Source organism: Epargyreus clarus, unplaced genomic scaffold, assembly GCF_041222505.1.
Source record: "Epargyreus clarus isolate Ecla_fem2 unplaced genomic scaffold, WU_Ecla_fem_2.2 ptg000027l, whole genome shotgun sequence".
Classification (NCBI taxonomy): Eukaryota; Metazoa; Arthropoda; class Insecta; order Lepidoptera; family Hesperiidae; genus Epargyreus; species Epargyreus clarus.
The window spans coordinates 12,456,385-12,472,517 of NW_027332234.1; the positions used below are offsets into that span (position 1 = coordinate 12,456,385).

At 38.4% G+C, this 16,133-nt stretch overlaps 1 protein-coding gene across 2 annotated transcripts in view; it reads left to right on the forward strand.

Annotated features, from left to right (window-relative positions):
• Positions 1–16,133, forward strand: part of LOC140753803 (SH2 domain-containing protein 4A) — a 66,813-nt gene that overhangs the window by 48,186 nt on the left and 2,494 nt on the right. For both annotated transcript variants that reach the window (XM_073088591.1, XM_073088590.1), the window contains exons 3-9: positions 8,904–9,020; positions 10,697–10,870; positions 11,417–11,644; positions 12,253–12,427; positions 13,252–13,353; positions 13,748–13,855; positions 15,146–15,340. In XM_073088591.1, coding sequence (XP_072944692.1) covers positions 8,904–9,020; positions 10,697–10,870; positions 11,417–11,644; positions 12,253–12,427; positions 13,252–13,353; positions 13,748–13,855; positions 15,146–15,340 — 1,099 coding nt within the window. The remainder of the gene's footprint in view (positions 1–8,903; positions 9,021–10,696; positions 10,871–11,416; positions 11,645–12,252; positions 12,428–13,251; positions 13,354–13,747; positions 13,856–15,145; positions 15,341–16,133) is intronic.

Here is a 16,133-nt window from a genome sequence, read left to right on the forward strand (position 1 = left end):
AATTCTGACTTTTGTTCATATATAGACTCAAGTTTAGACATTATTTCATACGCCGTTTCACAATTTTCTACCAATGCTATTTGACTAAAATCCATAGCAGATGTCATTATAAACATAGCCAGTCCATCATCTTTATTCCACTGGTCGAAGTCTTTTTCGGGTTTTGGTTTGCTTATATCAAGCCCCTTTGCACGTAGGGCGCATTTAATTTGAAATTTCCACTGTTTGAAGTTCGATCCTTCAAATTTGTCCACACACATTAACTTTCCTGACGACTCCATTTGTAATGTTCGAATAGTGTTATATTATCCGAATTTTCATTTCACTACGTACTTTACTATTTTTATGCTCTTTACTTATTACAATTACACAACGTACCTGGGCCCATAACCTTTTAAATATTGAAAAAATAAGCAAGAATTCTTTTGACAACCATATTTTTATTAATCAATATGACATCAGTACTTATATTTCTTTTCTTACATTCGGACAATTCATAAACAATAAATAAGACTTAATAATCATCACCACCTTCATCATCATGCTGTGTTTGCCTTAAAAGGTATACACATACTTATTTTGATTTGGCTTAAGATACATGTGTTGTTATTTTTGTATGTGATGTAACCATTCCCAAACCGGCAAATCATCATCATCATCATCAGAACTGTCCTGCTGGGCAAGGGTTCAATGTAAAAGCGTTTATGTCATAGTCCACCACGCTGGCCAATTACAGTTGGTAGACTTTACACACCTGAAGAAGGTCATAGAACCCTTTGTGGTTCGTTTCCAGCGTCACCACTGCCACACGTATTTTTGGCTTATAACTGCAGTGGTTGGCACTGCTGTGTTCTGGTTTAAAGGGTGCAAGGGGGACATACTTTTCCGAGGTGATTCAGCTTAGTCAGGGATAGCGGCGCATCTGAGGCCGACCTCAAGTAGGAATCTAATCTTATCGGTTGATTACAGATATCCATGGGCGGCAGTAGCCACTTACCATCAGGTGGATTACGTGCTCGTTTGCTGCTCCTATATTTAAAAAAGTCTTTTAGATGAATTAGAATCTGAAGAAGTGGGTAATCCCTGGATGCAATACCACTTGAATAAACATTCTCAACCCATTACTTTCCAACAAGTTACGAGTCTGCTCTCAATCAGAGAGGGGCCATAGTCCACCGCGTTGGCCAAGTGCAAATTGATAAACTTCACACACCTTTGGAAGCTTAGGCCTGTAGGTTTCCTCACAATGTGTTCCTTCACGGTAACCTTCCCGAAACATTATCACAATTAAATCATGTTAAATCCATTTAGTTACGAGTTTCATAGAATTCCGAAACATTATCACAATTAAATCATGTTAAACCCATTTACCTAGCAGTTTCATAGAATTTCAAAAGGTACAATCGTTTTTGCCATCAAAGTGATTAAAGTACTATGATTGCAAGGTTGCAAAGCTTAGAAGTTTAGAACCATTGATGATTGATTGGTCAAGATCACCTCAGATACTCGCTAGAACTCACAATATGGGATACATTGATGGAGTAACGAAATAGACATCTAATCATGATATCGTGATGCAGAAAGAATGATTTGTTAAATGTACGTCAAGAAATATACGAATAATATTTGAAAACGTTGTTACATTTCAAAGAAATCAAAATTTAAAATCTGAACATTTTATTCAAATTAGATTTTTACTGACATTGAGTTGGCTAACTAGTTATTTCCGCTGCATGGTATTCCAAAGATTGAGACATACCTACTCGTACATACATATATGGTCGAAAATCTTTACCCTTCGGTCCGGTAAAATAATATGCATCAATATTTTTCATTTTCTGTTTAGTTATTTTTTTACCACATTTTTATTAGCTTTAACTCGATTTTAAACTACTTTGAACAATCAGATTTATTCAAAATTTTGGACAATTACCAAAAACCGATGACAATATACAATTTTAATTTTTTCACGATTTTATTTTCACGATTCCTTTCGATTTGGATTAATTTCGAATTAGTCACAACATGGTTATATTTTGCATACTATACATAGAATAATGGAAATGGAATGAGCGGTGGAATGTAGAGGTCAATTTTGTTGTAACAGCTTTATTTACCTATATTCATGCAATTTGATTTGATTTGATTTGCTAACTATAAAGTTGATTAGGCGTCTATTTGTTTCGTTCGTCACGGGTTCCACAGATCCGGTTCATTGCATAGAATATGGGCTCAAGGTTTCCTATCAAACAATCGGCGTGGCCTTGTCCACCACTCACTCGTATCGCCAACTGGTCCTAATTAGCGTAATAGGACCGATGGTATGTGCTAGGTCCGGACTTGGAATCGTTATGGATTTAGAACATGGGTCCTATATTAAGTAAGTAGAAGGTGGTAGAATTTCGCTTAAGCGCTGTTGTGTACTGGTTTAAAGGGTGTGTTAGGGAAACATACTTATGCGAGGCATTCCAACTTAGTCCTCAGGGGTAGCCGCGCATTTGTGGCCGAGTTCAGGTTGGAATCTAATCTTTTCGGACGCATGCTCGTCTGCTCTTTCTATCTTATATATAAAATTCTCGTGTCACAACGTTAGTTACCGTACTCCTCCGAAACGGCTTTACCGATTTTCACCAAATTTTATATGCATATTCAGTATGTCTGTGAATCGGCTACTATCTATTTTTCATACCCCTAAGTGATAAGCGTTGTTCACGCTTAACATTTTTTTATTTATATGGCAATACAACGTTTGCCGGGTCAGCTATTTAAATATAAATAAAAAAGGTGTTCCAACTTAGCCTTCATGGGCAGAAACGCATGTCATCCTTAGGTAGGACTGTAATCTTGATTGGGGTTGATTACAGATAGATTATAGATATGCGACAGTGACCACTTGCCATTAGATGTAGTGCATTTTTGCTGCATCCATGTCATAAATGAGTGATGTATTAAATTCTCTATCTGCCACCTTAAAACATTTTTATATCTCTCGTACAAGAAACACTATACTCGACAATAAAATTATCAATTTGGCGTTTCACTTGAATGAAAACTGGCCAAGTGCGAATCGAAAACAAACATGGAGGTTCCGTACCACCAAATTTCATTCATTTATTTTTTATTTTTGTATTTGTTATCATAGCTTTAGAAGTACGCTTTGATTTAATAGATAACCCGAAAATGCCGAAAAATACCAGTATCTTGTACGTGACCCCGCCTTTATTTTCAATTTTTTATAATATGTGTTATTTGTTTGTAACGACAAGTTCCTCATCAACCCATTGCTGTCCCACTGCTGGGCACGGGTCTCCTCTCAGAATCAGAAGGATTAGGCCATAGTCCACCGCGCTGGCCAAGTGCGTATTGGTAGACTTCACATACCTTTGAGATTTTTTTTTTAAATATCTCTGGTAATCAGGTTTCCTCACGATGTTTTCTTTCACCGTTTAGCAAGTGGCAATTAATTTCTAATACGCACATAACTTTTAAAAATCAGAGGTGCCTGGGATTTGAACCTCGGACCCCTCGATCGAGAGGCTGAGTTACTCAACCACTGTACTATCACTGCCTTTTGCCTGCCTGAAAACAACAAGTTCACATTATCTCAATTATTATTAAAAATTTCATGTGCCTATCGATTACAGTTAAAGAGATAGAGCCCTAACAGACAGCGGCTTAATAATAGGGTCTCGGTTTTACCCTTTGTATACGGAACCCTAATAATAAAACAATGGAGATCAAGTTCACCGCTTATCTTCTGTACAATGTTGTCATAATGTTATCAGCTGTTACGAAGAAACGCCGTTTCTAATTTTCTTTGTCTGCGTCTTAGACAAAAAAAAATGTGAGCCGTCACGGGACGCCTGGCAGATGTGAAACATCGAAATTATTTTGTAAAAGTAATATGCAGAAAAGAACATATTGTGATAGGAACTAAATATGTCATAATGATAAAATAAAATATTACGATTTTTTTCCAGATAACGATGACTATTTATTGAATTCGATTGCGCATGGCGACGCGTCGCCACACCGCACACACTACTGCATATAGACTGTATATATATACCATCGTATAGCGTGGCATGCGTCGCCACGGCAGAAATCGGTTTTACGTGCGGCTATAGATATTTCACATCAAAATTAGTATATTCTGGTACTATTAGATTTACAAAATCTTACATAACATTAATAGTATGTCTTGTGTTTAACTGATCTTGGTGACGTCCAGTTTCAATAATAATATTTTGTGACCCCTGTGATGATTGTTGGGTTCTGAAATATTTATAAAAAATATGCTATTAAAATATACAGAAAAAAATAAATTGGCTCCAATATATTAGTAAACTCAAGAATCTTAGCTAGTTATTTCAATATATTACTAAAATCGTAAATTATAAGTATCAATAATGAATGTTTCACAATAAATGCCACTATGATTAGAAAAATTAATTAATTTGTTAATGTTCATATTTATAACAAATAAGAAAAAACTTTCGTGCGCTGCACGCCATCAGCTGATTTTGAAATACAATTCTGTCAGTCTTAATAAATTTATTCTCTGAGAAGAATGACATTAAAATTAATTAATAATTTAAAAACATTGTATGCAATGATTTTTATGTGAATTTTAATCTACCAAGATAGTAGATTTTACATTTGCTGGCGCTCAAAACACACCAAATATACGCGTGCTTAATGCACAGATAAATGCATACTTTAATTATAAAAAAATAATTAACTTACTGATGACTTGATGGTGTGTCATAGTGTGATTTTGCTTTCTTTGCAGAAGGCTGATCACTTTCACTCTCTAAATTATCACGGTCAGACATTTTATTATCAGAAAAATAAGCGGGCAATACTTAAAACATACAAATACGTCAAGTGGTGTAAAACGAGTTAAAACGACTCCAGTCGCTCTCGCGCGGCGTAGTAATACACACGAATGTCACTGAACACGTTAAACGTCATTATTTTGAATTTTAAGCCTCAAAATGCCTTCTTGTGCAATGCATAAATGCAAAAATTATGCTCGAAAAAGAAACAAGATTCATGGAATCACCTATCACACGTAAATGAAGAGAAATTATTAAATTTTGTTTATTTTTCGTGTTCGATCCGCCATGATTACATGAGTAACCAGAAAGAGACAAAGTATGTTTTTGTCAATGAAAGTGACAAAGACGCAAAATGCATGGTCATGCATTTTATCACTTTCATTGACAAAAACTTTCATTGATTGAATTGAACTGTCATAGATCAATGAAAAAATTTTCATTGATCTATGACCATAGATCAACAGAACAGAAGTCACATTTTATTGAAGCTCACGATGTTCATACGTGTATGTTATAGTTTAAGATCCCACTGCTTAATTTTTATATTAGTGTGTTTTAGTCAAAATATAACTTTTTATAGTTTATTTTAATAAAATAAAATCGATATATGGGAAATTCTGTATCCTAATCTCTAAATTTTCTTCGATATCTGTGGTAAATAATAAAAAATATTACCATAAAATTTATATAGGATAGTATACGGTATTTTAAAATTTCTTTAATTGAATAAATTAACCTAAACATAATTTAATAAACAATCTTTGTATAGCCAGAAATTAATCCTCAAAAAGACCACGGTAAGATTATATAAAATTCGCATGTCACGATGTTAGTTACTGTACTCCTGCGAAACGGTTTTACTGATTTTCATCAAAATTTATATGCATATTCAGTAAGTCTGAGAATTGGCTACTATCTATCTATTTTTCATATCTTTTAAGTGATAAGGGTTGTTCACCCTTAACATTTTTTTTATTTATATGGCAACACAATGTTTGCTGGGTCAGCTAGTACATTTATAAAATGTACACAACTTTGCAATTAATGGTCGTGTGTAAAATAAAACTGAAAATAATAAACATAAATTAGTAAAGATACTTCGCCGCCTTGAAATTGAATGAAGCCACAAACGGCTTATTAGTAAGTTTTTTTTGAATTCTTGACAAATAAAAACATTTTTAGAGAAAATTTACAAATAAATAACTAATACTGCGTAATTTACATAATAGATAAATAATTATTTCAAATATTTTAGGGACATTTTAGCACGGAGACGTGGCAAAACTTTTTTACGCAACTATTTCAATTCTCAAAACTGGGTACATTTTCTTGTTAGGAGTGAGTAATCTTTACTAATATACGATAATAAATATAAACAATTTTTAAATCGTATATTTTAAACCAGTCGATACATCTGTATAGATACATTCTTTCATCAAATTATATATTTATATAATAATAATTTATTTAGTTAAACTGTACTATAACATTTCTACGTAAACGATGTACTAAAACTATTATCGACAGTTCTGGACATTTTTTACCTTCTGTTCCATTATTTCATTGTCTTTGACAAGCATGAGTATCAATGAGAAATATACGTCCATACGTCCCGTTTTTAACGGGACAGTCCCTTTTTTCGATGCTTCGTGCCGTTGTCTCCGAAATGAACCGTTGCCATTGTCAATTAAGTAACAGTAAATATTATAATTGTGAAAAAAACATGGGGTGCTCCATTTATCAGTTTTCATAAAGCGCCCCACATTTTTTGCACAATTATACTATTTACTTTTCCTTAAATGATTCCTAGATTGAAAATTATTTTCTACTTTTTAGTTAATTTTATCATAAAAGCGTGTTTTTTATTATTTCTAACTATATTTTTTCAAGTAAAAAGTATTTGACATAAAAAAATCGATGTCCCGTTTTGACTGAAGTAATCATTGGTCACTATATTCCATGGTCAATATTTACGTTTGCGTACACTTGAAACGCAAGGTCAAACACTAGTTGTCTTTTTTTATCACATTGTTCTAATAGCTCTGTCCCTTATAGAACATTTGTCTATGTAGTTAAAGGTAATCGTCGCCACGCCAGAAATCTTTTTTACGTGCGGCTATAGATGTTTCACATCAAAAAAAAAATAGTGCATACCTACTGGGACGTTTGTTGCAATGTAAGGAAGCTGTTTCGGCATCTATTTCATGTTTTGCCCTCAATAATATTAACAATTTGAGAACTTTTTATTTTTGACAGATCTGTCAGTCGTGTAGATGTTTGTTTGATGTAAAAGATAGAATCCTACAAAGCACATAAAGTAAAATTAGAGGCTAAATTGCAACCACTATTAGACATACTATTAGATAAATAATAACTAACTGCCACATCAGTATTATAACATTGATTTCTATGACGTCCCGTCACTTAGTATTCTATCTTTTTTAGTATTGGTGACATTGGTATTTATTTAAAGTAAATTCCCACTTGCCGTCAAATACATACAGCTAATAACAATAAAATTAATGCAATGTTCACAGTATATCAGTGACGGGCTTACGCGCTATCCATCTCTCCTGCTATCTCAGTTATGTTGGGTGCGCCGATGATTCACACGTTACTCACGCTGCTTATCTGTCTGTCCATAATAGTTGTAAGTCAATTAGATTGTCGGCTTAGCATTTACGATATTCGTAATATTATTTGTAATATTGTAAAGTCGTAATAGAGGGGTAGAGTATCTATTTTTTATATTATCACAGATGATGACAATTATCTAATTGAGAATAAATATTTTATATTTGAAGTATCACAAATGATGATAATTGACAACTGATGACATGGACATCAATAATAAACCCCAGATAGGATAAGAGTTTGTATTTGAGGTCCGCCACAGATTCGTTTTTACACTTGAAGACTAACTTGTGACATCTTAAGTAAATTTAACAATTTTTGCCTACTGGAAATTATCAAATGTCGATCTTTGGTAGTAAAAAATTGGGTGGATTGATTATTAATAACGGATAGCTTCTCCCTTACAACACCCTTCAAAGCAGAACACGACAGTACTTAACACTGCTGTAAAGTTAATCATATCTATTGCTACTGTCTATGGGAAAGTCGAACCACAAAGAGTTCTACTTCAAATCGAGAAACAAACCAACAATTGTACAATTGTAAATAGCGGTACACTTTCAACACTGAAGTACATTACTTAATTCACCAAGGTCGCTTTTTGTAAACTACGTGATCTATTGTTAGATTTATAGAGTTCCTAGTTAGTTTCATTCAAACGGAATATGTTTATTGGTAAATCTACGAAAAAAGAGAAAACTGTTTCGTTGATCGCTTTGTCAATGAGTTCCCTGCGTTATCACCATTACATTACATTACACTTAAAAAATAGAGTTCTTAAGTTAATAAAGTTCTTAAGTCAATTTACAATCGTTATAAAATACCTGGTGATAAAATAATTAAAGCCTAATAGTTTGTTTGAGGGCTGTATTACATTTTTTGTTTTAAACATAGTCCGTTAGAGGACGCTCTGGAGGTCTGGGGTTCAAAACACGAACCGCTAAGTTTTCAAAATGCGTTTCTATTAAAAATGTTTATCACATATTTTAACGACCTATAAGAAAGTCTAGAACAGTTCTTAAAGATCTGAAGTCTATATAAACCCTTCTGGAATAACAAGGAACCAAAAAATACAATTATGTACTGCTAAAAATGTCATGACATGTCATGGTCATTTCTTACCATGGACAACTCCGACTACAAAGAAAATAGTTCTAAATGAAGTCAAAAATCGATCAATATCAAGATAGAGCATCCTAATAAAATCTACATTTATGCGTGTATATATTCCTTTGGCTGATAGAACATGTGTGCACTATTCGGACATTAATTGGTTAATCATTAACTCATTAATATTTAACGTTAATAAATTTAATACATAATTTAATTATTTGTGAGTGGAAAAAGATCTCTCGCTAGGCTCTAGCTCTTAAAGGGGTAATTTGGTTTTTGAAAAAGTTTGAGTTCAAACTCGGTTGTGTTTTCCAGGTGCGAAGATGGCAGCTTTGGGATCAGAAAGTGGGCAAAGAAGACGACGAGCGGCCCAAGTTTCAAAATGGAAAGAAGCAGGTGCAGTTCCTGAAAGGAGAAGATGGGGAACCATGGGTAAATTTTTTAATGTATATAAGCATGCTCAGTAATTACAGAAGGTAGAACCCAATGCATGAGAGACGAATTATCATTGTAACACACGGCTTTATTTAAAACTAGCTGACCCGGCAAACTTTGTACCGCCTCAAAATCTATTTATCAAATATATTTCATATAAAATATAGCCTATGTTACTCGTGGGAAATGTAGCTTTCGAATGGTGAAAGAATTTTTAAAATCGGTCCAGTAGTTTTTGAGCCTATTCATTACAATCAAACAAACAAAGTTTTCCTCTTTATAATATTAATATAAATATCTTTAGTAACATTCATCAATTCGTAATGCAGGTGACATTGACCCACTAAAATTGCAGGTTGAAACTAATTTAAAATATTAACAAATGTATATTAATTGTTAAATCAACTGTTTAAACAGTTGTATTACATACTTGTAATTTTTGTTGCGAACATGTAATGCTTTAAGTGACTATAATATATGTTTGTAACTAAAATTATAATGTTATGTCGGAATTGGAATTTAATGGTAGTTACTAGTTTTTGCCGGCGGCTTCGCCCGCGTTTAAAAGAAAATAATATGACATACGTAAAACTGAAAATTCGTACCTTCACTGGAATGAAAGTGGCGCCATCTGGCGAGAATTGGTCGTACCAACTCTGAAACCTTCGTGGGCTCATGGAAAACAACTTTGCGACAGATCATCACTTGATCAAATGCAAATAATCGACTTTTTGGTCCAAAAGATCGATTCTCCGATTAATCGATCTTAGATCGCCATCTCTAGTTCCTGTGGTATTTCCGGGATAAAAACTAGCCTATGTCCTTTCTCGGGTCTCAGACTATCTTTGTACAAAATTCCATTAAAATCGGTTCAGTGGTTTAGGCGTGAAGAAGAGACAACCAGACAGACAGACAGACAGAGTTACTTTTGGATTTATAATATTAGTACGGATAACAACTAGTAATTATACAACCAAGAAACCGGAGTATTTGGAAATAATTAATTGAAAAGAGAAGTAATCTTTCCTAATGATACATACATATAAACGCTCAAAAAACATTACCCTCCGCTGTCGGATCGCTGAAGACATAAGTCAGCCGTAATTATATAGATTAAGATTGTTCCGTGTCTCTCCTTTTACCTTTAAAATCCAAATGTAGCGTTTGAGCTGTTATTAGGCAGAAATCGGTGGGACGGTGGTGCCTCCGGAGTCGTACCACAGATTTCCACCACCTCCATCTACCGCCACACCACCCCACCGTATACCTATTGCTCTACTCTACTTTTGCCATTGTCTACCATAAATAAATATATAAATAAATTTGGAGGTGGTAGAACCCTTTGTGCTTCAACTCCGGTGGCACCAGCACCACACCTATTTCTGTCTTATAACATCAGTACTCAGCGCTGCTGTGTTCTGGTTTGAAGGGTGTGGTAAGGGAGACATACTTTTCTGAGGCGTTCCAGTTTAGTCTTCGGGGGCTGCAGCGTGTCTGTGGCCGACCTCAGATAGGAATATCTAATCCTATCTGAGGTTGATTAGAGATGTCCATGGGCGGCAGTGGCCACTTACCATCAGGTGGACTGCATGCTTATCTGCTTCACCATTTTACTACCACCACATACCACATATGCTATTGCTCTACCATAAATCCTTCTTTATCCATTCCAGGTGTGGGTAATGGGCGAGCACCCAGACGACCAGTCAATCGAGAGCATCCTGGCTGAAGAGGCTCGTCAGCGCGCGCTGGCCCAGGCGCGCCAGGAGGCTCACCAGCTCAGGAAGTCCGTGGAGAAGGAGCTCACGCATCTCATTGATTATAAGCCTCTGGATAGCTTAGAACAGGTATGCTTGATGATACTACCTCTTGGTAGTATTGTGTACACAAAGACAGGTACATAAACACTTATACACATAACAGCTGGTATCTGAATGCATTCAAGGTAAGCAGAGCGTAGTGATAAAAATTTCATTAGAGATCAAGACAGAAGAAAACCAATCAAGTAGAGAGACCGTGCTTTAAATCCCAGGCCTTTGATTTTTCGAAGTCAGTGCGTAGTAAAAATATTTTTATTACTAGCTTTAACCATGAAGGAAAACATCGTGAAGAAATCTACACGTCGGTGATTTCTCTAATAAATGCACTGAAAGCTAAGCAATTACCAATTAATTATGGGAGAAGACCTGTACCTAGTAGAAGAATAATGAGCTGATGACGATGACGTGCTTCCAAGTTACTTCTTTAGGGTAACAAAGGTCATCTTCACATATCTTCAGATATGTTCAGATCCGTTATTTTGTTAACCGGATAGGAAGCCTTAAACTTCTTAGTTCAAATAGTATCCCAGCATAAGTATTCATTGATAACAATTTTTCAATTGTTTCTTCCAGAAATTCGACCTTTCCCCCAAGAACGTGGACTCCCTCGAAGACACCCTGGACCTGTACTGCTCCGTGGACGAGCTGCGGCAGCGGATCGAAGCGCTGGAACCCGAAGTCAAGATCGAGAAGACAGACCTGGATGCTTTGGATAAGGAGTATTGTGATGAGCATCTGAAGTTGGACATCAGCAAGAATACGCTGCACTTCAACTTTATTGAGGGGAAGCGGGATGTGCAGGTGAGGAAATGGTGGAAACTTTTTTTATAATATCGGAGTAGCAGATGGTAAGTGGGTACTGCCGCCCATTGGCATCTGTGATCTACCCCAGATAAGATTAGATTCCTGTCTAAGGTCGTTCACAATGCGCTGCGCCTGAGGACTAAGCTGGACGCCTTGGAATCGTATGTTTCCTTTATCACACCCTTTACAAACCAGAAAAAGCAGCATTTAACATTGCTGTCATTAGGTAAAAATAGGTATCGGTGGTACCGCTGGAGTTGAACCGCAAAGCAGCAAATTCTAATAAAATATAGATTTTTGTATAACTTAATTTATGAGATTTTTTTGCTGAACTATTTTTTTGACGTATAAAATTAAACCTTCCCCTTAGGTAGAACTTCTAAGGGCGGTAAAATTTCGCAAAGTTTTAGTATTTATTGCTGATTATTTTTTATGTTTATTTTCAAAAAGGGACAAATTCAACTCTCCCCCCGTTTAAGTCTAACCTATTCTAACCTACGTTAAAATATTTTAATGCTCTTCCTCTAACATGATGATTAAGCACAAAATGACCATCTATCTAGCTCAAACCATGCCCAAAGACACTAACAAGCCTTTTCCCCCAGGACACAGGTCTGAACAGCGAGGGAGATGTCTCCCTGCGCGTGGCGGCCTGGGAGCGGCGGGTGGCGGCCGCGCGGGCCGGGGACATCCTGCGCGGGCTGCGGGCGAGGCGCGCGCGCTCCATGCGGGACGCACAGCTCCGTGCGCGGGATGAGGACGCCGTGTGGCGGGAGCAGGGTTAGTGGATGTTGAGAGTAATGTGTTGCAGCATGTTGAATGTTGATATCTTGCGGTAACATGTTCTTTGCTAAATGTACAGCAACATGTTTACAACGACATGTTTATAGCAATATGTGTGTTTAGAAACATGCTTATGGAAATATGTTCATAGTAAGATGTTCATAGACATATGTTTACAGCAACATGTTTACAGCAATATATTCATTTCAACATAATAATGGCAAAAGGTTTATGGCAACTTATTTATTGGACAGTTTTGAATTACGTCAGGATGCAGCAGTCAGGATACAGAAAGATGGAATTACTTATCACATACCTATGTATTTAATTAAAACTGAATGTTACAACTTTTAATGAAATTTAACCTAAATTATAACTAACTAAAATAAGTTACTGGAGCGATGTTAACATCCAGTGTGAGTTCCCACATTTGGAACTATGCGGCAACGTATGTAGATGCCGTAGATGCGGGGTCATGGTACGGCGGTGGTGCAAACATACATACATGAGCATGTTTATGGCAACATGTTCATGGCAACATATTTGGAACAACATGTTTATAGCAACATATTTGTAACAACATGTTTATAGCAAAATAGCTTTATGGCAATATTTTTATAAATGTTTATTCATTTATTTATTCATTTATTCGACAACATGTTTGTAGCAGATGGGTTAAAACAATCTATTTACAGAAATTGAATTCGTACTCTAATAATACCGACTATTTTGTATTTACTAAATAGTTGTACATATATATTTCATTCATCCAAAAATCTCTGTATTTTAAATGCTTATTTTCTGTGTCTTGTCCTTTACAGAGCGCAAAGCAAAGGAAGCAGAAGCGGCGATGCGCGAAATTGCTCGGGCCGCGCGCGAGGCGCACCGCCGCAGCGCTGACGTTGATCCGCCGTGCCAACCAGGTTCATATACTATTTTATTATTAATTTTAAAGGTTCAATGCTGTTTAAAATAATGTAAAAATTAAACCTTTTCATTGAGATTTAGGATATACCTGCTCTGTTACTTTCCCACAAAAGTAATACTTACTTATTACTTATTGAGGAGTATTTTTATTTCTTGTTACAAGTTACGATTTTGCTAATAACTATAGGAATATATAAAATGAAGGAAGAACCGATACCGAATATTAGGATGTTTTTATCATACAGTAACCTCTTCTTGCTTTACAAAATGATTATAAATCTCAGAAAAATGGAACTATGACAAAAGGGTTACAAAATCAAATCCAATAAAATGAAATAAATAAATTGATGTGAATAAGTAAAAAGTAACAATTAATTTGTTTCATTTTAGCTGACAAACCACTAAACAGGGAAGCAGTGGTGGAATGGTTCAGGACACACGAGTTAAACAAAGGAGTCGGTTTGGACGAGAACAACAAACCCGTTGACTGGTTTCATGGTAAGTTCTTTTTTCTACGTATTCGTTTTGGAGTAAACGCACTTTTGAAGTCATCTGATTTTCACTTTCAATTTTGAATGTTAATTTAATATTTATATAATTTTGAATATCATAATTTTTTTTGATATTTTTTAATCGTTGACATATTATCATACAATGTTTTAATTATAATTTTCGACACAAAATTGTGACGCCACGTCTTGCCACGCATCAATTGTTATGGCCCATTTACATAGAGTTTCTCATCTCGAAGATACGATTATCGAAAGAATATAAAATATTTTGGTCGTCTAAATATTAGCTCTTCTCGCTCGTTGCCTTGGGCGATAATTGCCTCGCATGGAATATTTTATTACGGCCGTGTAAATAGAATTTCAAAGCAATAATCGTATTTCGAGATTTTATGCCAGTTGCTACCATGAGTGGAGTGGATGAGGGTGTTTTAATTGTTAATTGTCTTATTTTTCCGTTAAATTAATTTTTGTAATTAAACGGAAAAAGAAGAAAAGGTTTTGACTTAAAAAATGGACAGCGAGAAGAATGATTTGGGACCATAATATAACACATTGTACCTTGATCTTATCTCCTTTGTATTGTAATTAATTGTAATCTATCTTATTTCCTTTGTATTGTAATTATCTTCTTTCTTTCTTCCTTCCATCCTTCCTTCTTTTCTGGCATCCTTTTTTTCCTTCCACCCTTCCATCGTTCCATCGTTCCATCCTCCCATCCTCCCATCCTCCCATCTTCCCATCCTCTCATCCTAACTTCCTTCCGCCCTCCCACCCTTCCGCCCTTCCACCCTTCCACCCTTCCACCCTTGCACCCTTCCACCCTTTCACCCTTCCACCCTTCCACCCTTCCAGCCTTCCACCCTTCCACCCTTCCACCCTTCCACCCTTCCACCCTTCCACCCTTCCACCCTTCCACCCTTCCACCCTTCCATCCTTCCACCCTTCCACCCTTCCACCCTTCCACCATTCCACCCTTCCACCCTTCCACCCTTCCACCCTTCCACCCTTCCACCCTTCCACCCTTCAACCCTTCCACCCTTCCACCCTTCCACCCTTCCATCCTTCCACCCTTCCATCCTTCCATCCTTCCACCCTTCCACCCTTCCACCCTTCCACCCTTCCACCCTTCCACCCTTCCGCCCTTCCATATTTCCATCCTTCCATCCTTCCATCATTCCATCATTCCATCCTTTCTTCCTTCTTTACTTCTTTCTGTCTTTCTTTTCTTTTTTATTCCTCGTATTCGCATGTCGTATCATATACGTGTTGTTTACAGGTATGATCAGCCGGCATGAAGCGGAGCGCTTGCTGGGCTCGCGTGCGGCGGGCAGCTTCCTGGTGCGTCTGTCGGAGCGCGCGCGCGGCTACGCGCTGTCGTACCGCGCGCCGCGCGCCGTGCGCCACTACCTGGTGGAGGCCGCCGCCGGGTACCGCCTGCTCGGCACCGGCCAGACCGCGCACCGCTCGCTCGGTGAGTGTAGCTCTGCACCGCGCGCCACTACCTGGTGGAGGCCGCCGCCGGGTACCGCCTGCTCGGCACCGGCCAGACCGCGCACCGCTCGCTCGGTGAGTGTAGCTCTGCACCGCGCGCCACTACCTGGTGGAGGCCGCCGCCGGGTACCGCCTGCTCGGCACCGGCCAGACCGCGCACCGCTCGCTCGGTGAGTGTAGCTCTGCACCGCGCGCCACTACCTGGTGGAGGCCGCCGCCGGGTACCGCCTGCTCGGCACCGGCCAGACCGCGCACCGCTCGCTCGGTGAGTGTAGCTCTGCACCGCGCGCCACTACCTGGTGGAGGCCGCCGCCGGGTACCGCCTGCTCGGCACCGGCCAGACCGCGCACCGCTCGCTCGGTGAGTGTAGCTCTGCACCGCGCGCCACTACCTGGTGGAGGCCGCCGCCGGGTACCGCCTGCTCGGCACCGGCCAGACCGCGCACCGCTCGCTCGGTGAGTGTAGCTCTGCACCGCGCGCCACTACCTGGTGGAGGCCGCCGCCGGGTACCGCCTGCTCGGCACCGGCCAGACCGCGCACCGCTCGCTCGGTGAGTGTAGCTCTGCACCGCGCGCCACTACCTGGTGGAGGCCGCCGCCGGGTACCGCCTGCTCGGCACCGGCCAGACCGCGCACCGCTCGCTCGGTGAGTGTAGCTCTGCACCGCGCGCCACTACCTGGTGGAGGCCGCCGCCGGGTACCGCCTGCTCGGCACCGGCCAGACCGCGCACCGCTCGCTCGGTGAGTGTAGCTCTGCACCGCGCGCCACTACCT